The sequence below is a fragment of the Chiloscyllium plagiosum genome, chromosome 2 (genome assembly GCF_004010195.1).
Source record: "Chiloscyllium plagiosum isolate BGI_BamShark_2017 chromosome 2, ASM401019v2, whole genome shotgun sequence".
Taxonomy (NCBI): Eukaryota; Metazoa; Chordata; class Chondrichthyes; order Orectolobiformes; family Hemiscylliidae; genus Chiloscyllium; species Chiloscyllium plagiosum.
This window is the reverse complement of record NC_057711.1, coordinates 139,113,565-139,137,537: the sequence shown is the minus strand read 5'-3', so window position 1 is coordinate 139,137,537 and position 23,973 is coordinate 139,113,565. Positions and strand designations below refer to the sequence as shown.

The 23,973-nt window shown below is 39.4% G+C and overlaps 1 protein-coding gene across 3 annotated transcripts in view; it reads right to left on the bottom strand.

Moving 5' to 3' along the window:
- Positions 1 to 535: 535 nt before the first annotated feature.
- tmod1 (tropomodulin 1) overlaps positions 536 to 23,973 on the bottom strand; it is a 101,534-nt gene continuing 78,096 nt past the window's right edge. For 2 of the 3 annotated variants that reach the window (XM_043719192.1, XM_043719208.1), the window contains exons 7-10: positions 22,132 to 22,239; positions 9,992 to 10,135; positions 8,280 to 8,424; positions 536 to 1,967 (exon numbers count right to left, since the gene is read on the bottom strand). In XM_043719192.1, coding sequence (XP_043575127.1) covers positions 1,903 to 1,967; positions 8,280 to 8,424; positions 9,992 to 10,135; positions 22,132 to 22,239 — 462 coding nt within the window. In that variant the 3' untranslated portion in view covers positions 536 to 1,902. Of the gene's footprint in view, positions 1,968 to 6,310; positions 6,376 to 8,279; positions 8,425 to 9,991; positions 10,136 to 22,131; positions 22,240 to 23,973 lie in introns of all 3 variants that reach the window. The other variant, XM_043719197.1, reaches the window with a different exon arrangement.

Genomic DNA, 23,973 nt, shown 5'->3' with positions numbered 1-23,973 from the left:
GTCAGCTTGAGACAGGAGACTATTGTAACAGATGGAATAGCTAAATATCTATCATGATAGGTTAATCTGCAATTGAAGATCTCTGTAGCACAGTTAGCAATAAATATCTCACCGTGACATTAGAATAACATTAAGTAGAATGTACAACTAAAGAGATAATGGGAACTACCATCACTGGTTTATTGTGTAGCTAGAGTGAGGTACTTTGATTAATATAGTTGGACATGCTGATAAGCTAACAGAAACATGGTTACAAAAATCCATGGACCCTGAGGTTCGTGGGCATTCGAGAATCAGCTTTCTCAGTGTCACGATTTTTTGTTTGCAAATAAAAGACCTACTTCTTGAAGAACTCTCTGCGTCTCCTGGCGGTTCTCTATATTTTCTCCACAACAGTACCTATATCTACAGATAATCCTTGTAGAAAAAATGAAGATTTCTATTGCCTAATGCTGTGGTATTAGGACCATTTTATTTAGGTTTTATGTTATACAGGTGAAGCTGTTCCAAGTAAAGATAAACAAAACATCACTACTTTTATTGCACAACAGTATTACACAGGAGGTTTTATTGACCATTTTCAAAGAATGTGAAGCTACAGAATGCCCAAAATTGTAATGCTTTATTTGTCATAAAGTGCAAGAATCAATACATTCTACATTTTGAAAAACCACAACATTGTAGATTTAAAACCAATACTTTCACCTGCTTTGGGCAGAGCTTGCTCTTAATCACACAGTTCAATTCCTGGAACCAGTCTGAAATTTATAAACAAATCAATTATTCATTCTGTGTTTAGACAAAAAATGTCCCAGCTTTAGAAATAAATGGTTTCATGGAAAATAGAAGCCTGGTGTCCATGAATTGCTGAATACAACTCTGTGAGTGTGAGCAGTCTGGTCTGAGTTTGCCAATTGAATGAAACAATAACTTATTTTGATGAATCTTTCAAAATCTGAACAGATTTTGGCTTTGAACTAGAACAGAGTCTGCTTAATTAAAAATAAATCTTTGCAAAGGTTACTTTGGATATTTAAAATACTTTTACTTTTAAGGCACAATGTAAATACAGTCTATGAAACATTTCAAGCCATTTCCTGCCCTCTATTTCTCAGTGTTGAGTACATTTGCAGTAACATGAAGAATAAACAGAGGCTGCATCTCCTCGGATCCGATATCTCAAACAGCAAGTGTTTAAATAAATTCCCATGATTTTAAATCTACCTAAAATAAATATTTTGATTTAAAAACAAAAACATTCTGGGTCTTTTTTAAATCCTTTTTCATAAGTAACCCAAATCAGTAGAGATGCTGGTTACATGAAAAATCTGAAAATCAGCAGACAGCATGGTGGTGCACACAATTCTCAAGCAGTGCATTATTTCATTTCTGATTGCCACAAAGTTAATGTGTGAACTCTGTGTTCCCACAACAACAGTCCAGCGGGTTTACACTAGGAGGTAATTCTCTGGTGTCAAGTCATATAAATAAAAAGGATTACCGATGTTTCTACAGAAAATCCTAGAACAGCAAGCTTGTACATGCACAATATAATTATGGTAGAACCAATAATCCATTCAGCGATGTACTCAACTGATGGATAAATTAGAATTGATGGTTTCAAGCTTCTGGGCACACAGCACTAACTGAATTGAAACCATTTTGTACTGCACATACTGCTATTTTTCTGTCAGACAAAATACACCACAATCTGTACAAGCTATTTCTATAGACGTCTGCCATTGGAATTCACACTAAACTTCAATTAAATACATCATCCTATCATATAACACAAAGAAAAAAATGGAGCCGCAGCAGAGAATTGGAGACGCCCTCTTGGGTGTATGTAGAATCCAACTGTATAGGGCATGTGCTATAGAGGCAGAGGTCTTCACAAACAGATTAGACAGTTGTCCGGCACCTGGGGAAGATGGGGCCATTGAAGCCCTGCAGTCGGCTTTGCCTGACTAAAATAAACAGAAAAGTCATAAACAATTCATGGTAAAGACCTCAATTGAAAAACTGTACACTGGTAATAAGGAAGATTAAACAAGTGCATCATCTTAGAATATATAGCTTTAATATACAGTATAATAATACAAAACAGAACCTTCACTGTACTTTAATCAATAGCTTTCTTTAACTTCTAAAGTATTATTGGTCCTGTATTCTAATTTTATCATTTATTTATTATCTTCAACTTTAAGCCTCAACTGTTTGCCACTTGTTCTCCTATATTATGATACAGTATACACTCTAATTTATGACAATTTTGCTAATTAAAGTACTTTGTCCATACAAAATCATCAGATAATTACTCCCTCAACAAATGACTAAAATATATCTGTTGATAATATTTCTCAATACTACATAGTCACAGACATTGTCTACATTGTCCACATCATATATTATTGTTCCTTTAAAAGTATAACTGGGTCTTGATACTGGATGTATGGAAATATACATTACAATTTCCAGAACACGCTAAATTAGAGAACAGAATGGGAGTGTTATGTTTGAGTATGTTTTGGCATGACAACTTTAGAATGCTTTTTAAAAAGGTATACAGGATCCTTTACAAACAGAAAAGATTTCCCAGAACAGGATGATGAAGAAAAGAAATTCTGTTAGATTGATTCCACTGGCAGAAGGCTCAGAACTCAGAGTACATTAATTTAAGGTAATTGGCTAAAAAGTCAGAGGTGACATGAGAAAAAAAAGTTTACACAGTGAGTTGTTTTATTGGGAAATGTACTGTAAGAAAGGAAAGTGGATGCAGAATTAATTTTTTAGAAGGGAACTGAATAAATACTTTAAATGGAAAAGTTTTCAGTGCTACGGGCAAAGGACCAGGCACTCAGATGAATTGGATAGTTGTGTCTGAAGGAGCTGGAACAGACACAATGGGCTAAATTGTCTCCTTTTGTTCTGTCACATTCTAATCTCCTGTGCACCCTCACCAAAGTCTTGGAATTGTTTCTAAAGTGGTTGTGCATAGGATTGGACACAACACTTAAGTTGAGACCTAACCAGTAAACCAGGATTCCACACTATTTTCTTTCAACATTTTGACAGGAACTGTGTAGCAGCTAATGTATTTTCAAAGGTACAATTGTAAAACTTTTAATTTTTTTTCACATTTAATTTTTTAAACATTAAACATCCTCAATGTAAAATCACAAAATATATATTACATCATATAGAAGTGATTCCAAACAATTTTCTATTTCAGGAAAACCTTATGAATTTCATTGCTGACCCATTATTCCTTCAGTTTGATGGCAGCAAATGCAGAATTTTAAACCAGCCACTGGACCTCATTGAAGAACATGTTTTTACTGAGTGTTTCTACAACTTTTTACATAACCAAGACAAACCTAACATCCATTTCATTGCTATCTATGGTCAACGGCTACTTCCTTCCTATATATGTATTTTCTTTGAATTGGAAAGTGCATTTTCTGTATTACCTGCAAAGGAAATGTAAATTTATGCTTAAACTGAGGTTTTGTACATATCAAGGTGAGATATCAGTGGGAGAGAATAGAACATATTTGCAATGAGCTCCAGTAGACTTTCTTCTGGAATTCTTTACTGGAATTCCGAAAAAGTTCCCTGGCTGTCTACATGAGTTTTTCCCATGGTTATGTCTTTAGCTTTGTGAGCGTTTTCATGTGCCATTCTTTTCTTATTTTAAATTGTTGCTTATACATTAACTCTATTGTATATTTAATTCTGGGTACCTAATGTTGATAAACCAGGGCTTGGTGTTTATGAAGTTATGGTTTGTTCCCCTGGGTGCTGGCAAAATACTTGCATTTACACATCTCCATTAAGTTGGAAAGAGTTCAGAAGCAATTTACCAGGATGAGCCAGGAATGGGGGGTTTGAGTTATAAGGAGAGGATGGGAATTTTTTCACTGGGGTGTAGGAGGTTGAGGGGTGACCTTACAGAGCTTCATAAATCATGAGAGGTATTGATAAGGTGAATGGTGGGTGTCTTTTCCGTAGAGTGGGGACTTCAAGGAGGCATATTTTTAAGGTGAGAGGAGAGAGATTTTAAAAAGACATGAGAGGTGATGTTTTTACACAGAGAGTGGTTTGCATGTGGAATGAAATTCCAGAGGAAGTTGTGGATGCTGGGTACAGTTACATAATTTAAAAGACTTTCGGAGAAGTGCATGAATAAAAATGTTTGGAGGGATATGGGCCAAGCACAGGCAGGTGGGATTAGTTTAGTTTGGGATTATGGTCAGCATTGACAAGTTGGACCGAAGGGTCTGTTCCCATGCTGTATGCCTCTAGCTACATTCCAAAATGGATTTAACAACTGGGTTCCAGAGCTCCCAGAAGGGAAAGTAGATGAAAGTAGAAGGCCTGTAATCGGAATGAATCTGTCCAAACCCATGTCATGTTGGTCCACTTCATGACTAAGGCTTTCCCTCTAGCAATCCAGATGGAAGCAGTAAATAGTATCAAAAAATCAATGCCATCCAGTTCCAGCTGAAAACTGTTCCATTCTTTAATATTTTTATAAGTGACTGAGAGTCATTCACTGCAATATAAACATGTTTTTAAGCTGACAGTTAAACAAATGGCATTTTACATCTGATTGAGTGATGTTGAATAATCTTAACATTGTCTATTAGTATTGTGACTCAACTACATGCACAGCTAGTACCCACTGGTCAGTAAATAGAGCATAGAAGGTGAGAAGCTGAGAAATGGGTTAACATCTCAGTGAATGGAGTGCATACCTAATTTGGCATTCTTTCTATTCCACACATTGGAATATTTATTAAAGATAGAAAAGAATGAGATTTGAGCCTCACTTAAAATAGGGATTGGACTAGTGACTTCTTTTTTCAAAATGCTCGTGTGGCCACTCACAAAACATGAGAAATTTCTCATGGACAAAGGTGATTGAATGTTCTTGTTTTGCTTCAGACTTCCATGACGAGAAGCATTAGAAATGAAGAATTCCACTAAAACACAACATTGTGGGGAGTATAGAATCCGAACAGTGTGGAAACAGGCCCTTCAGCTCCACAAGTCCACACCGACCCTCCGAAGAGCAACCCACCCAGACTCATTCCCCTACCCAATATTTACCCGGACTAGTGCACCTAACCTGTACATTCCTGCACACTATTGGCATTTTTTTTAGCATGGCCAATCCACCTAATCTGCACATCTTTGGATTGTGGGAGGAAACCCATGCAGATGTGGGGAGAATGTGTAAATCGAACTTGGTCCCTGGCGCAGTGAGGCAGCAATGCTAACCACTGAGCCACTATGTCACCTCTTTATACAATCCCTACAGTGTGGAAACAGGCCCTTCGGTCTAACAAGTCCATACCAACCTCCCAACTCACCCAGATCCATTCCCCTACCATACATTTGCCCTTGACTAATGCACCTAACCTACACATCCTTGAAACTATGGGCAATTTGGCATGGCCAATCCAGTTAACTTGCACATCTTTGGATTGTGGGAGGGAACTGGAGCACCTGGAGGAAGCCCATACAGACATGGGGAGAATGTGCAAACTCCACACAGACAGTCATCTGAGGATAGAATCGAACTGGGGTCCTTGACACTGTAAGGTTAATGTTTGAGACCCCATCCAGCATGGTTTGCTGGTTTCTTTTGGTGTAGATGTGAAGAGCCAATGAAAATTGATTTTCTTTCAGAACCATTGGAAATCAAGCACTCTGCCTGATCACATGATCTGCCACCATCCTGCAATAATCAATGTTAGAAGTCTGGTCTCTAAACATTAATTTTCAAAATGATGTAAAGCATGAGATTAACACGTTAATAGAGCATTATTTACCAAATGGCACAATCCAGATTTTGAGAGTAGGTTTTTAAATAACTTGTGTGGTAGTCCTACACGAGGCTTAGTGCAAGTTTTCTCCCCCCTCTATTAATTACTGTGCTGCATGTGTGAATTTGCACCCATGTGGTCAATTTACAACTCATTAAAAAGATAACATACTTAGCAAATACAGAAAACAATTTAAAAATTGAGAAAAAGTGAACAGTTGAGATACAAGAAAGCAGTGCTGCTGCATTAGAGACAGAATTGCTGATTAATGCAATCACTTCTTTAAAATTATCCAGAACTATAAAATTAGGAAATAATTGTGTCTGCAAGGAAAGCAGAATAAAAAGCAGTGGAGGAAACAGGAAGGGAATAATACTGCACTCAGAGAAGGGGAAAAGTTGGTGTAGACCCAGCAGAAGGGCAGTGTAAAGCACTGCTGTTTCAATTTAGGAGGGTATGACCAAAAAAATACTATATACTTATATCTCCTCCAGTTCCAAAGCTGAGTATCTAGACCAGGAACCATCTGCTCGATTAATGCGAGCTGCAACAAAAATTAAATCATTGAGAACAACCTGTAAAATATATGATACTGCAGAGAATTTAAGAAACTCATTAAAATGTCGAAATGCATAATTTCATTCTTTTAAAGTTTGCAATAGCTAACTGCGTCAGAATGGTCTGGCTTCTTTTGATAAAAATAACCGCCCTTTCCCCAAAAAGCTGCCAACTTTTTCGTTTGAAGTTTTCCAGGAACGGAGGACTCGTATTGTGTAATGGAAATATTTGAATCAATCAGTGACACCTTGCATTTATATATATCTCTTTAACATGGCAAATACCACAAAGAGTGAGGGCTGACTGGAGCGATTATTATGGAGGAGCTACAAAATGGAATCTCAGACTTGTTTTGCCTAGGTGTTTTTGCCACCTAGATATCGCCCAATCTTTAACAAAATTAATTGCAGATCATTTTCTCCAGCTGTTAAATCTTTTATTAAAATATTTTGTTTCCACAGCTGACTACTCTAAGCATTCTGACTCAAACTAAATTCATAATTGAAAAATTGCTGTTTATATTACTTTGATCAAGTAAGTTTTGAAATTAGTAGAAATGGTTTAGTGAAAACATTTCTCTCCAAGGTGTGCAACTTTGAAATTTCCACTTGTGGTATGAGATTAATGATAATCTTCACGTTGTGTTTCATATAGCCAACATGCACTTATATTGTATTAATGCATTCTTCCAGCTGCAGAAGACATCTAGCAGTGAATGTTTCACAATACTATTCCAATGAAATGTACTAAGACCCACAAGTAAACCAAAAGGATGAGTTGTAGACATGATCCTAAGATGACTGTTTGAGCTGTACCACCATCTGATATTGTAATGAATGAAACATTCTCACGTGACATGTTAAATGAAAATTCTCTTTGGTATGCACAAAACACATTTAATTTCTTCTAGAGTTCTTTTCAGTAATTTTTTGCTTCAGCTTTCAGCTGATGTGGATTTACTCTATGAAACTCCTTTTCTGTTCTAATTTCGGTCTTCTAGCTTTTAAACACCTTCTCAACTCCACCTGTTCATGTATACTTTTGGTTGACTCTCTCGTCTTCCCAATTAAGTTTGGTGTTCATTTCTTTCCTGAACAATGGCTCTCTATGACTCGAGGTATGTGTCAGCTGCTGCTGTTTGAATATTCCCTGTGTCAAATACTGATCATGTTTGAGGAGACAAGCTGAAGACTCCCAGACAGTTACCAAGAGTTCTGACAGTTTGTTTTTACAGTAACTCTCATTCTGATTTTTCGCTCCCTTTCTTGTCTCTCCTCTTCTCAGTAATTCCCACTGCAGTGCAGTCAGGATTTGGAATTCACCAAGAGAGGAACCCTTGGTGAAAATCTGCACTCCAAAAACTTTCAAACTTTGTCACCAAGATGGCTACTGGCATCAATCACATGGTTAACTATTATAAATCTTAGTTGAACAGCAACAGGGTCAGTTCTATTGTTAAAAAGCTGAGATACTTTTCAGTGTCTTAACAATGCTATATTAATAAGTTTTTAAAATGTACAAATGACAATTTACTTTGAGAGAATCTGGATCATTAAAATAACAGATTAATTTCAATTTTTCACAGTAAAAATATACAGGTTTAACAATTTGTATTTTTACTGTGAAAATCGAAATTAATCTATTACTTACAAATTGTTAAACCTATACATTTTTAAAACTTTTTATTAAGGAAATATTAAATCTAATATTTACTCCAGTTGACAAATGACTCTCATTATTCTAAAATTCTTTGATACTTTACATTATTATATTGTATGATCCAGACACTAAAATGCATAATAATTTATAAATCTTTTAATGAAAATTAAATACAAAATGTATTTTGAATATTTCTGAGAAATCAGAATGTAACAATGGCAGTCTCCTTACCAAGATCATTGTTGCTCATCACTGCATTGGAGGCCCGAAGCCTTGGACCTTGCTGGGTAAAATGATAGCCAAACTTCAATAGGGTTGGATTTTGTTCCAACATATTTGCAATTTCCATTTCCACTTTATTACCCAGCTGCTGACACTGTCAATAAAGGAAAGAAATACATCATAAATGAGAAAAAAACTTGCATTGTTATAACACCTTCAATGTAGGAAAAGCTCAACAGGACCATAACAGACAATTAGTGCCAGCAGTCACAAAACCATTCCCCTAAATAAGCAACAGGACAGTGTACAGTTTGGGAGTGTTCAATGAAAGAATCCCCACTTCCCATGAGGTTCAGACTGGTTTTCATAACAAGGGAAATCTGGGTCGAGAACATAGAACATTACAGTGCAGTACAGGCCCTTGTCGAACGCCTTACTGAAGTCCATATAGATCACATCTACCGCTTTGCCCTCATCAATCCTCTTTGTTACTTCCTCAAAAAACTCAATCAAGTAGGCACCACATCAACCGCTTTACCCCCATTCATTTGTTTGGTCACCTTCTCAACGAACTCAATAAGGTTTGTGAGGCATGACCTACCCTTCACAAAACCGCGTTGACTATCCCTAATCAAATTATTCCTTTCCAGATTATTATAAATCCTATCTCTTATAATCTTTTCCAATATTTTACCCACAACCGAAGTAAGGCTCACTGATCTATAATTACCAGGTTGTCTCTACTCCACTTCTTGAACAATGGAACAACATTTGCTATCCTTCAGTCTTCTGGCACTATTCCTGTTGACAATGATGACATACAGATCAAAGCCAAAGGCTCTACAATCTCCTCCCTAGCTTCCCACAGAATCCCAGGATAAATCCCATCCATCCCAGGGGACTAATCTATAGATTTATCTACACTTTCCAGAATTGCTAACACCTCCTCCTTATGAACCTCAATCCCTTCTAGACTAATAGCCTGTATCTCAGAATTCTCGTCGATAACATTGTCTTTTTCCTAAGTGAATACTGATGAAAAATATTCATTTAGTGCCTTTCCTATCTCTTCAGACTCCATGCACAACTTTCCACTACTGTCTTTGATAGGCCCTAATCTTAGTCTAGTCATTCTTTTATTTCTGACATACCTATAGAAAGTTTTAGGGTTTTCCTTGATCCTACCTGCCAAAGATTTCTCATGTCCCCTCTTGGCTCTTCTTAGCTCTCTCTTTAGTTCCTTCCTGGCTAACTTGTAACAATCAAGTGCTCTAACTGAGCCTTCACGTCTCATCTTTACATAAACCTCCTTCTTCTTCTTGACAAGAGCTTCAACCTCTTTCATAAACCACGTTTCCTCGCTCAACCACTTCTTCCCTGTCTGATAGGTACATACTTACCAAGGACACGCAGTAGCTGTTCCTTGAACAAGCTCAACATTTCAATTGTGCCCATTCCCTGCAGTTCTCCTTCCCCATCCTTTGCATCCTAAATCTTGCCTAATCGCATCATAATTGCCTTTCCCCCAGCAATAACTCTTGCCCTGCGGTATATACCTATCCCTTTCCATCGCTAAAGTAAACTTAACTGAATTGTGGTCACTATCACTAAAGGGCTCACTTACCTCCAAATCTAACACCTGGCCCGGTTCATTACCCACTACCAAATCCAAATCTAAACGTTTCTGAAGCTATACTACAACAGGAGAATATTCATCTTACCTGATTGTCAATTTTAAGTTCAAGCAATGTGTTATTGTACTGGAGAGCTTTCACTAGAGCCAGGATTCCATTGCCAGTGATAAAATTGGACTCCACATTCAAACTTTTCAATGTTTTGTTAACTCGCAGCATTTCTGCAAACGCCTTGAAAAGGAGCAAAGCGCACACAAAAATATCAAGGAATGAGATAGTTGAATAAGAAAACATGAAAGAAAATCTCCTGTTCACATACATGGTTCGTTTCTTTGAATAGAGCTGTTAGAATGAACATTTCTATGCTTTTTTTAGAACTGGTCTTTAATCAATGTCAGCTATTAGATACATTGTTTACATCTTATCTGACACTGAAAAGAATTATTATAGAAGTTGTTCATTGTGAGCACGAGCTTTGTTGCTTTAATATCAATGCACTAACATATAAAATTCTGATGATATATCGGTTGGAGAGGAATTCCTAAAGATGTTCTCTTTGGAGAGTTCTCAGTGATACTTTGGTTGGAGAGCAGTTTCCAACAACATTCTGGTGGATAAGAGTTCCCAGTGAAATAGCCACTTGAGCAAGTTTAGATTAATTATGGATGGATCTATTAAAGGACAATAGTAGCATGGGTACAAAGTTGATTGTCCAGGAAACAGAGAGTAATGGTAAATAACTGTTCTTCGGGTAAATGGAAGAGAAAGGAACACAGGACTTTAGAGCAGGAGCCAGTCAATTGGTCTTTCAGCCTTGTGCCACCTTTCAAAAAGATCATGGTGATCTTGACATAGTCTCAGCTCCACTTTCATGTCTGTATCCTAAAACCCTTGACTCATTTGTCCATCAAAAATATATTTAACTTCACCTTTAAATACCCAGCCTCCACCAACTGCTGGGGAAGAGAGTTTCACACACCATAGAACTTCTGAGAAAAATAAATTCTCCTAATCTCTTACTTCAAAGCAAGACATCTTATTCTTTAACACTGAAGCCTAGTTTTAGTCTCCCACTATTTACAGAGGGGTTTCCTAAGAGTTGGTAGTAGAACCATAGCCATTATTGACCTGAACCTGGGTATATAAGGCAAGTTCCAAGATTTGCAAATACAACAAAGCTTTGAAGTACTGAGAGCTGTGAGAGATTTTAAAAGGACGTGGGCAAATTAGTTGAATGAGTGACTTGTGGCAGATGAAATTTAATGCAATGAAGTGTGAAGTTATACACTTGGTTAGGAAAAGCGAGGGGAGACAAAATAGATACCTTAGGGAATACAGGAACAGAGAGACCAAAGTGATTATGTGTACTAACTGATGAGCTCAAGTTATAGAAGGTTGAAAAATGAGATCCTCAATTATAAATAGAGATATAGAGAAATAAAGCAAAGCTTTGAGAAACAACCTCTATAAAACACTGAATAGACCAGAACTAGAGGGCATAGGTTTAGGGTGAGAGGGGAAAGATATAAAAGAGACCTAAGGAGCAACTTTTCACGCAGAGGGTGGTGCATGTATGGAATGAGCTGCCAGAGGAAGTGGTGGAGGCTGGTACAATAATACATTTAAAAGGCATCTGGATGGGTATACAAATAGGAAGGGTTTGGAGGGATATGGGCTGGGTGCTGGCAAATGGGAATGGATTAATTTGGGATAGCTGGTTGACATGGTCAAGTTGGACCGAAGGGTCTGTTTCCGTGATGCACATCTCTATGACTCTATGACATGTCAACTAGAGTATTGTTCCAATTCTGGACATTGAAGGAAGGAGATCAAAATTAGAGAAAGGGAGCAGAAAGGATTCATGGGAATATAGCCAGGAATAAAAAACCTCAAGATTGGAAAAATTGGGCTTGTTCTCCTTGAAGAAGGAAAGGCAAGGACTGATTAAGGATAGGCAACATGGCTTTGTGCGTGGGAAATCAAGCCTCACAAACTGGATTGAGTTTTTTGAAGGAGTAACAAAGAGGATTGATGAGGGCAGAGCGGTAGACGCGATCTATATGGACTTCAGTAAGGCATTCGACAAGGTTCCCCATGGGAGACTGGTTAGCAAGGTTAGAGCTCATGGAATACAGGGAGAACTGGCCATTTGGATACAGAACTGGCTCAAAGGTAGAAAACAGAGACTGGTGGTGGAGGGTTGTTTTTCAGACTGGAGGCCTGTGACCAGTGGAGTGCCACAAGGATTGGTGCTGGGTCCTCTACTTTTTGCCATTTACGTAAATGATTTGGATGCGAGCGTTAAAGGTACAGTTAGTAAGTTTGCAGATGACACTAAAATTGGAGGTGTAGTGGACAGCGAAAGGGGTTACCTCGGATTACAACATGATCTTGACCAGATGGGCCAATGGGCTGAGAAGTGGCAGATGGAGTTTAATTCAGATAAATGCGAGGTGCTGCATTTTGGGAAAACAAATCAGACCAGGACTTATACACTTAATGGTAAGGTCCTATGGAGTGTTGCTGAACAAAGAGATCTTGGAGTGTAGGTTCATAGCTCCTTGAAAGTGGAGTCGCAGGTAGATACGATAGTGAAGAAGGCGTTTGGTGTGCTTTCCTTTATTGGTCAGAGTATTGAGTACAGGAGTTGGGAGGTCATGTTTCGGCTGTACAGGACATTGGTTAGACCACTGTTGGAATATTGCGTGCACTTCTGGTCTCCTTCCTATCGGAAAGATGTTGTGAAACTTGAAAGGGTTCAGAAAAGATTTACAAGGATGTTGCCAGGGTTGGAGGATTTGAGGTATAGGGAGAGGCTGAACAGGCTGGGGCTGTTTTCCCCGGAGCGTCGGAGATTGAGGGGTGACTTTATAGAGGTTTACAAAATTATGAGGGACATGAATAGGATACATGAATAGGCAAAGTCTTTTCCCTGGGGTCAGGGAGTCCAGAACTAGAGGGCATAGTTTTATGGTGAGAGGGGAAAGATATAAAAGAGACCTAAGGGGCAACCTTTCACGCAGAGGGTGGTACATGTATGGAATGAGCTGCCAGAGGAAGTGGTGGAGGCTGGTACAATTGCAACATTTAAGAGGCATTTGGATGGGTATATGAATAGGAAGGGTTTGGAGGGATATGGGTCGGGTGCTAGCAGTTGGGACTAGATTGGGTTGGGATATCTGGTCGGCATGGACGGGTTGGACCGAAGTGTCTGTTTCCATGCTGTACATCTCTATGACTCTATGATCCTATGACTCCTGTTCAGCAAATCGTATTCAGCAGTTCAAAATCGTTAGGGGACTACAAAATGTTGGTAGACAGAAATTATTCTCATTGACATAAGGATTCAGAACCAGAGGACACAGATTTAAGGTGTGAGCAATAAAACTAAAGATGACATACAGAAAAACCCTTCTGCACAGTGGAATGAATCTGAAATTCACTGCTTTAAAATTGCTGGAGGCAGATTGAAAAGAGAATTGGACAGGTGCCTGAAGAGAAAAATATTGCAGAGCTATGGGGAAAGGGTTGGAGAGTAAAACTAGCTCAAGTGCTCTTGCAGAGAGCCCTCCATCTGTGCTGTAACCATTCACTGATTCTGCAGTACTACAGAAATTCTGAATTTATCCTAGCTGGGGAGAAATTCCCAATAATACACTGGCTATTTTCTGTAACTATCACTTCTTGTCCCCACTCACTCGTCATTTTTCAGCAAATTCACCATACTTTAAGTAATCCTTTCACGCACACTTTATTGACGCAGCTTTATTTCCACTAACTCATTTATTATTGGGGTCAAAAAGTGTGGCGCTGGAAAAGCACAGCAGGTCAAGCAGCATCCAAGGAGCAGTGAATCTGAGGAGCAGGAGAGTCGATGTTTCGAGCATAAGCCCTTCATGGAGCTTCTGCTGCCCCTCAGATACTGTCTGACCTGCTGTACTTTTCCAGCGCCACATATTTTGACTCTGACCTCCAGCAGGTGCAGTCCTCACTTTCTCCTCCTCATTTATTATTTGTCCTGTCTTTCAGCGTACTGTCTTATTTTGAAAGTTCCTTAGCTGTGCTTTATTTTTCTCACTTATTCTTATGAAAATAGTGATGATACAAAGTTGACGATGCAAGTTGACAACATTGTGGACAGTGTCGACGATAGCATAAAATTACAAAGGGATATACATATATATATAGACTAGCTGAATGGACAAAACTGTGGCAGATGGAGTTCAATGTTACCAAGTGTGAGGATATCCATTTTGGACTAAAAGGAGTGTATCAGTGTACTTTCTAGGTGTCCAAGGAGACTTAGGTGTTCAGTAGATCTTTAAAATGTCACTACAGATGCAGAAAAGAATCAAGAAAACAAATGGAATGCTGGGTTTTATACCTAGAGGATTGGAGTACAAGGATAGTATATAGGAGGTTAGTGAGCAAAATTAGGGTGCATGGTATTGGGTGCAACGTGCTAACTTGGGTTGAAAGTTGGTTGGCTGACAGGAAACAAAGAGTAGTGATAAACGGCTCCATTTCGGAATGGCAGGCAGTGACCAGTGGGGTACCGCAGGGATCAGTGCTGGGACCGCAGCTTTTTACAGTATATATTAATGATATAGAAGATGGTATTAGTAATAACATTAGCAAATTTGCTGATGATACTAAACCAGTAATGCAGATAATGAAGGTAAGCATGCAGGTACAGCAGGTAGTGAAGAAGGCTAATAGCATGCTGGCCTTCATAACAAGAGGGATTGAGTATAGAAGCAAAGAGGTTCTTCTGCAGCTGTACAGGGCCCTGGTGAGACCACACCTGGAGTATTGTGTGCAGTTCTGGTCTCCAAGTTTGAGGAAAGACATTCTGGCTATTGAGGGAGTGCAGGGTAGATTCACGAGGTCAATTCCTGGAATGGCGGGACTACCTTACACTGAAAGACTGGAGCGACTGGGCTTGTATACTCTTGAGTTTAAAAGACTGAGAGGGGATCTGATTGAGACATATAAGATTATTAAGGGATTGGACACTCTGGAGGTAGGAAACATGTTTCCGCTGATGGGTGAGAGCCGAACCAGAAGACTCAGCTTAAAAATACGGGGTAGACCATTTAGGACAGAGATGAGGAGAAACTTCTTCACCCAGAGAGTGGTGGCTGTGTGGAATGCTCTGCCCCAGAGGGCAGTGAAGGCCCAGCCTCTGGATTCATTTAAGAAAGAGTTGGATAGAGCTCTCAAGGATAGTGGAATCAAGGGTTATGGAGATAAGGCAGGAACAGGATACTGATTAGGAATGATCAGCCACGATCATATTGAATGGCGGTGCAGGCTTGAAGGGCTGAATGGCCTACTCCTGCACCTATTGTCTATTGTCTATTGTCTATTGATACGGAAGTTATTCTGCAATTATACAAAACTCTGGTTAGATTCCACTCGGATACCATGAGCTGATATGGGCACCACACTTTAGGAAGGATATATTGGAGGGAATACAATGCAGGTTAGATACAAGAATGATACTTGGACTTCAGAGGTTATGTTATGAGGAGAGATCAAACAAATCAGGCCTGATTTCTCTAGAAATTAGCAAGTTAAAAGGTGATCTGATCAAAATCTTCAAGCAAAGACAGGGTAGATAAAGATAAACTATTTCTATTAGTTGGGGATTCTAGAAATACGGGACATAGTCCGAGAATTAGGGCCAGACTATTCAGGAGAGATGTTAGGAAGCACCTCTGGAGATCCAAGATGGCGGTGACCCAGTAGGTCTGAGTCTGTAGACCTCTGCCCAAGACTTAGGCAAAGTGGAGTACCCACCCTCACCTGACCTGCTAAATTACTTAAAATGATTTTTGCCCAGCACTCTTGACCATTCTGCATCAAACTTTAACAGTTTTGTGCTTTTTAAAATGACCAAGGGCAAAGGCTCTCGCAGTTCGCAGCAGACAGGGACCCCCCACCCGCAGCAACAGAGACGTCCGCGGCCGCCCCGGGGGACTTACCTGCCGAGGGGAGCCTGATCTTGGAGTTCATTAAACTCTGAAAGAAGATTGATGCGTCCATCAAGGAGACCCGGTCCAGGTGGGAGTTGACCTCGGTCATGCTGCAAAAGCATGACCGAGAGATCGAGAAACTTGGGCAGTGTGTCGGAGGGGCGGAACAACGGGCCACGGCCTTGGAGACTGCTGCTGAGTCATCCGTGGGTCAGGTCCGGGCTCTGGAGCAGCGAGTCCGGACCCTGGAGGAACTTATCGATGACCTTGAAAATCGAGGTCGTCGGAAAAATATTCGGTAGCTGGGCCTTCTCGAACGGGATGAGGAAGGCCAGCTTGTGGATTTTCTGGAGCAATGGCTCCCACAGCTGCTGAAATTGGAGTCGGAGCTGGACCGGGTGCAGGTGGAGTGGGTCCACCGAGCTGTTGTGTATGGGCCCAGGTCGAACCAACTCCCCCACCTGGTCCTAGTCCAACTTCAACATTACAGGGAAAAACAAATGTTGCTGGAGGCCTCCAGAGTCTTGGGGAAGGATCCCTATGCCATGATGTACAAGGGCTCCAAGATAATGTTGTTTCAGGACTTCTCTCCGGTTTGGTCCGCAACAGGAAGGCATTTGATGAGACGAAGAAGCGTTTGAGGGACTTAAATATTCAATATTCCATGCGATGTCCAGCAACGCTGCGCTTCAGCCACGGAGGATCTGTATATAACTTCGGGTCACCGGAAAAAGTAAAATAATTCCTGGATGCTCTCAAGTAGACTGCGGGATTTGAACTGTATGGATAATGACTTTATTTTGCTCCCCCTTTGTCTTACCCTCTTCCTTTCTCTTTCTTTCTCTTCTCCACCTTTCCTTGGGGGGGGGGGGTTCTCGTTCCTTATTCTTTCTTTGGACTCCTATTTTTACTCGAGTGGTTTATTTGATTATTGGGGGATGTTTCTAAGTGTTTTTTTTAATTTGGTTGCTCAATACTTGCTGGGATTGTAATTTTGTAATCTTATATATTTTTATTTTGGCCCACTCTTAACTCCTGTCTTATAAGATATTGGAATTTATTTACTCTATTTTGTAATGCCTGGGCCGAGGGCATGGCTCTGGCTGGGAGAGGTTATGACGGGTTTATTGGAAAATAGTAGTGCCCCTGTGAGCAAGGGGGAAAGTCTCCTTTTAAATATGCCTCATATTACTTTTATTCAGGAGTAGTTCTTAGTTGTTTTGATTTAGCTGTTTTAAAGAGTGTTTTTATACATGAATTGTTTTTGGTTTTTATTCAATGTCTTTTGGGGGCGTTCTTCCTCCTGGGGGGTCTTCAGCTTGCTTGGACGATCATGGCTAGCCATTCGTTTAGGTGGTACTCCTGGAATGTCAAGGGGAGCCACTCACCAATCAAAAGGAAAAAGATATTATCAAGTCTCAAAAAAGAAAGGGTTGATGTGGCCTTTCTACAAGAGACACATCTACTTGATAAGGAGTATTCAAAGCTGTAACAGGGTGGATTTGGTCAGGTGTTCTTTTCATCTTTCAGCTCAAAAAGTAGGCGAGTAGCCATTCTCATTCGGAAGAATCTTCCCTTCCAAATGCGAAGCCAGATAAAAGATGAGTCTGGATGGTATATATTTATTAAAGCCCTAATATCTGGAGAGGAATACGGGATTTTGAATCTTTATTGCCCCCCGGCACATCCCTTTTAAATTTGTAATCTCCAAGTTGATGGCTCTTGGGGTCCGCCATACAATTATAGGGGGAGTTTTTAATTGTATCATTGACCCAGAGACAGACAGTATACCTAGGAGCACTGCGGGCATATCTTTAAGATCTGGGCAGCTGGCGGATCTGAATAGGGAGTTGGGGCTGGTAGATGTGTGGAGGTGTCTTCATCCTGAGAGTAGAGACTTTACTTTCTATTCTAACCCACACAAGTGTCATACCAGAATCAATATGATTTTTGCCCCCTCGACCCTTCTGAACTCGATATTGTCTTGTAAAATAAGTAATGTAACTATTTCTGACCATGCCGCAGTATATATGGAGGTTAAGACTAGTGATGATGGGATAGGTCCCCGACATTGGCGTATGGACCCATTTCTACTGAAAGATAGCAAGTTCATAAAATATATTTCTCAGGAATTTAAAACCTGCTGGGATATCAACTCAGACACGGCCAGTGGCCCTTCGACGATGTGGGAGACTGCTATGGCATACGTGTGAGGCTTGGTTATCTCATATTCTGCAACCCGGAAAAGACAAAAGGGAGAACAACAGCGTCTGCTCGAGGCTCGCCTGTAGGCGGCTGAGACAGCGTATGTTGATAGGCCCTCCATTACTAAACTACAGCGGATCACAGCCCTTAGGGTAACTTTGAATACCATACTTACTCAAACAGCAAAGAGGGAGACATTATTTGCAAAGCAGAGACTATTTGAATACAGTGACAAGCCTGGCAGTTATCTAGCGTACCTTGCCAGAAAGAAAAAGGCTCCCCAAGCCATTATGTCTATTAGAGAGAGTGCTGGTACCCTGTCTTCTGATTGCAAAAAGATCAATGCAGCCTTTAGAAAGTTCTATTTCGAAATGTATAAGTTGCAGAACTGTGAGGATAGAATGAGGAAGATGGAGTCTTTCTTTAAAAATCTTGCCCTCCCGGGCCTAACCTCTGAAAGGTGTCGTTGTTGAATGCCCCCTGACATCCCAGGAAGTACAGGTGGTGAGGCAGCTTCAAAGTGGCAAAGCTCCTGGACCAGACGGATTCCAGGCTGAGTTCTATAAAGAATTTATAGGGGAACTGGCTGGGCCACTCATAAATACGTATAATTATTCACATAGTCAGGGCTGCCTCCCACCTTCTCTGAGAGAAGCAAATATTTCTCTCATTCTGAAGAAGGGAAAGGCCCCAGATGACTGCTCATCATACAGACCCATATCCTTGTTAAATGTGGATTTTAAAATTCTCTCAAAAATGTTAGCATTAAGACTGGAGAGGGTCTTACCATTCATTATAAAAGAGGACCAGATGGGGTTTGTAAAGGGTCACAGATCAACTAATAACATTAGAACAGTCTTAAATATGGTACAAGCCTGCCAGCAGGGAGTGATACCGGGATTAATTGTCTCCCTAGAGGCAGAGAAGGCATTCGATCGGGTAGAATGGCCATATCTCTTTTAAACGTTGGAACGGTTTGGTGTTGGAGAGGTCTTTACTAAATGGGTTACAGTATTATACAGTGATACCAAAACAGCAGTGATCACCAACAGGTTAAGTTCAAATAGCTTTAGCATTGGCAGAGGCTGTCATCAGGGATGCCTTCTCTCACCATTATTATTTACACTAGTGATTGAGCTGCTGGTGGAAGCTATATGAACTGACACTAACATAATGGCTCCGGAGCTTGGATCGGGCAAGGAAGCACCTCTACACACAAAGGGTGGCAGATATTTGGAACTCCACAAACGGCAGTAGATGCTGGATTGGTTATTAATTTTAAATCTAAGATAGGCACATTTTTCCTCAGCAGAGATAGTAAGGGATATGGGCCAAAGCAGATATAGGAAGTTAGGCCATAATCTTACTGAATGGCAGAACAGGCTCAAGGGGCTGAATGGTCTATTCTGATGAACGATATTTGAGAGCCAAAGCGTATTGCACCACTCTGCTCTGACATTATACAGTCGATGTTTTAAGGTCATACATTCTGCCCCTATGTTTGTGCACTTTCATAGTATTAACAGTTAAATAGCAAACTTTCAGCAGTGTGGCTAGTTGCATGGGGTGAAGCATTTGAAGAGTTGCCTTGCAAGAGCAGGAGGTCGAATTGGATGAAGTTGAGGTGATGCAGTGCCACCACTGGCAGGTGAATGTAATTACAATGTGAGGAGTTTACATTCCCAGTTTCCACTCGATAAAGGTGAAATACCAGGGAAGCTAGAAATCTGAAATATAACAGAAAGTTCTGGAAATACTCAGCAGGTCAAGCAGAATCATTAGCCAAAGAAACAGAGTTAAATTTTTAGGTCAGTGCCCTAAAAGTTCTGATGAAAGGGGTTAGACCTGAAATGATCATTCCCTTTTCACAGGAACTGCTTAAACTGCTAAGTGTTCCCAGCATTTTCTGTTTATATTCTCAGTTTCCAATATGGACAAATGTTTAGGATGGATAAAGATAACAAAATGCACACACAAAACTTTACAAATACTTTATGGATGGTGATCTACACTGCATGTGTTTGAATGTGCGTAAATGTTTTTGGAGCTAATCAGTGAGTAATATAGTGAAGGAATGTGTTTTTTTTTAAAAATACTTAGTCATTTTAATCTACTTAATAATGTGAGTAATTAAATTATATTCATTGCGGTTAGTTGTAAAATAGTTTCAATGGGGTTTAAGGCCACATGGTCCTTGTCAAAAGTAAGGTCTATGGTTTCCTTGCTGCTCTATACGTCAAGTGAATGTAACTAAGGCTGACAATTGTGAAAATGCTTTTGAAAAGGATGGAACTTTTACTCAAAGACACAATTATGTTTTGGCTCATGGCTTTACATATAGATATGGGTGTGTACATGTATACAAATATATTACTTCGCAATTCAGTTCTGTAGTGAGTCTTGGATTTCCTTCGATGTATCAATTGGTACATTTGGATGATAGTTTATTGCTGGGAGTGACATTGTGTTCTGTAGGCAATTACACAAATGGCTTCACCAATGCGATCTTATCTTGGTAAAATCTAAGGAGTTGGTAAAGTAAAAAGGACAAGCTATCATAAAAGGGATAATCTTACAAACTGATTGACATGTGAAAGAATGAATCAGGAGGCAAGAGGAAGTAGTATCACCAAGGTGCCAAGAATTTTAAAGAAATCCATCAGGAAGTGGGCAAACCAAGATTGACGATTACACACTAGTAAGCCAATTTGAGTTCTGGAAGTGTGGATGATATACTGACTGTAGTGGCTAGGAAGGGTAACAAAGATTTGAATGGATTTGAATGATTCAATGCACAAAAAGCAACATCAAAGGCAGAAGAACTTCAGTCAACAGAAGATATCTGTGCCCAATCAACCCGTGTAATGAATTACATCTCAAAGTGGATAGACTACAAAACCACTGCTTTTATTTAGAAGTATTTCTTTTGTACTTGTTATGACAAACTTAATAAATTCTGTAAGGCTTGTGAGAACATATCAGCATCTGTAATTGATCCTATCACTAATTAGCATTAGTAAACTTTTAGATTGGTTCTAATGTTAAAGTAAATGCCAAATTTTTACAATATAACCACAAATTATGTGGTGTCATATCAGTATTCTTAAGCTTTATAGTGTAGAAACAGGAATATATTTTTCGTTCTCAACATGAAGATCCTCCCACATTACTTCATCTCAATTCAACAGCATTTCCTCTTTGTTTCTCTTACAGGTACTTATCTGGCTTATCCTCAATGCATGAATGCAATTGAGCCCAACTACCCCATGCTTTCTAATCACTGTCTGAGTAAAGAGATTTCTTCAAATTTCCTTATTCACTTTACTATTTTTTATGGTCCCTAGTTTTGGACCCTGACAAGGAAAAAGATCTCCTTTTACAGCTACCACATTAAACCCCTTTAGAATTTTAAAGATCTCTACCAGGTCACCGAGCAGATCTTTTTCTATCTGGAAGAGAATCTCAGATAAATGGTAGGTAGAATATCTTAGTTACAGTATTATTTTGTAAATTCCTTTCCTTTCCTATATTCTTCAATTTAATACATGGACCAAAACTGAGCACAGAAATCTTGGGTCTGGCCAAACTAAGGCCCAGTATGGCTTTAACATAATCTCTCTGCTTTTGAATATTATTCTTCTACAAATGAACCCCAGTACTTTCTTTGTATTTTTGGGCTCTGTTAGTCTGCATTGCTACTTTTCATGAATTGGTCATCTGCCTCCATAGATCTTACTGATTCTCTACCCAATTGATACCAATGGTAGGTGGCCATCTTATACCTCAAACTAAAATGCATCACTTCGCACACTTATCCATATTGGAATTCACTTTATATTTATGTGACTCATTCTCTAAGTTTTTTTTTAACATCATCTAATTAGTCACAGTCTTCATCAGTATTAACTATACTTCCCAAATTAGTGCCATATTATCAGCTATTGTTTGAGAGTAAGACAAAACTACATTCTAGATACACAAACGCAATTTTTCAATAATCACAACTAATAATCATAATAAGTCAATCCAACATGGAATACTTACAATAGCAACAGGATCATTACTTCGAGTTCCTACGATGCTGAATTTCTTCACATGTGTATTATTTTTCAAAGCTTCAGCATATGCTTTTAGAGTGGCAAGGGGAATGTTCTAGAAATATTGAAATGAAATAATTTTAATTTTAAAAAATTGGATTTCAATGCCGATCTTTTTTTCCACAGAGTTTAAACCTTACTGATTTCATTATTTCATAATATTTTCCTTCTCGTTGCCATGGACCATGTATCTGAAACTTAAACTTCCAGGTCATAAAGTCATAGAGGGGTACAAGCACAGAAACAGGTTCTTCGGCCAATGTGTCTATGTGACCAGGTTTCCTAAACTGAATTTGTCCCACTTGATCCCTGATTCAGCTGTTAAATCATTCATTTACAAAAATGACAAATTCTTAATCAATGTTCTGTTTTTAATGTTTAATTTTTGTTTATGTTTGCTTAGATATTTCCTTTGGAATTGAACCTCAAAGTTTTTTCGTATGGAGGTGGTGTTATGTACAACTTCAAACAGAATGTCACTATTAAAGCTACAAGATGGTGAAGACAGTGGAAGCCCTGTGTATTTTTTTAAAACTCCATCTCCCCTCTAATTTCCTTAAAAGTGTTATCAGATGTTGACAACTTTATGTTTGAGACCCTCCAATAAGGTGTTAGGACCTGTCAGCCCCGAATCAAAGTCACAGGTTACATACTATGTAATTGTGATAAACTATTTCTCTTCATAGCTTTTGACCTATCAACTTAGCCTGAATACACAGAGGCCTGCAAACTGTTTTCCATGTACCATCAAAATGAAGCAGTCCTGAGATATATGGAAGCAGAGTCACTGGAGTCCCAATGGGCTGCTGTCTTATTAGAGAGTCTCAACTGGTGGTGGTGGTTTAACCTAATGGTCACCAAATCTCAGGCAATGGGAGAGTTCAGGATAATCTCAGCTGGTATGGGAGTTGTACATACACTGGTGGTATTACAAGACAGGTATCTAACCAACTGAGCTAAACCAACAATACATCCACAGAAATGACAATACACGAGTTTTTAAGCAGTGTTTTTGAGCACAAAAGGTAAAGGCTGACATTCCAGTAAAGCACTGAGGACACGTAGAGGGGAAGTGGTTGTGAAGTGATGAGCTCACTGGACAAGCCATCCAAAGGCTGAGGCTAATGCTTGGTGGACCTGGGTTCAAATCCCATCATAGCAACCAGTGAAATTTGAAATCAGTGAATAAATTAAGTGCCTGAAAGAGACCATAAGTTGTTTTAAAAGCTACACTGAGGTGTTTAATTGTAAAATGGACTTTGCTGGACTAAAACATGGCCACTGCCAATCAGGTGATGCAAGTTGACTACAATTTTTAAGGTGAGAGGAGAAAGATTTAAAAAGGACATCAGGTGCAATCTTTTTACACAGAGAGTGGTTCGTATGTGCAACGAACTTCCAGAGGTAGTGATGGATGCGGATACATTTTAATATTTAAAAGACATTTGTATAGGTTTATGAATAAGAAACGTTTGGAGGGCTATGGGCCAAATGCAGGCAAATGTGACTAGTTTAGTTTGGGAACATGGTCAGTATGGACGGGTTGGATCGAAGGGTCTGTTTCCGTGCTGAATGGCTTTATGACTCTATGACCTCTGTTTACAGAGAGAAAGACTGAAGAATAAAAACAATTCAATCTACCTTTCTCCCTTGTCCATAACACTTGTTTCAATAATGGTTATGATGAAACTATCATTGATTGTCATCAAAATCCATTCAGATCACAAGTGTAATTCAGGGTGGGCATCTGCTATCCTCACCTGGTCTGTGCCTACATGTAACTCCAGAT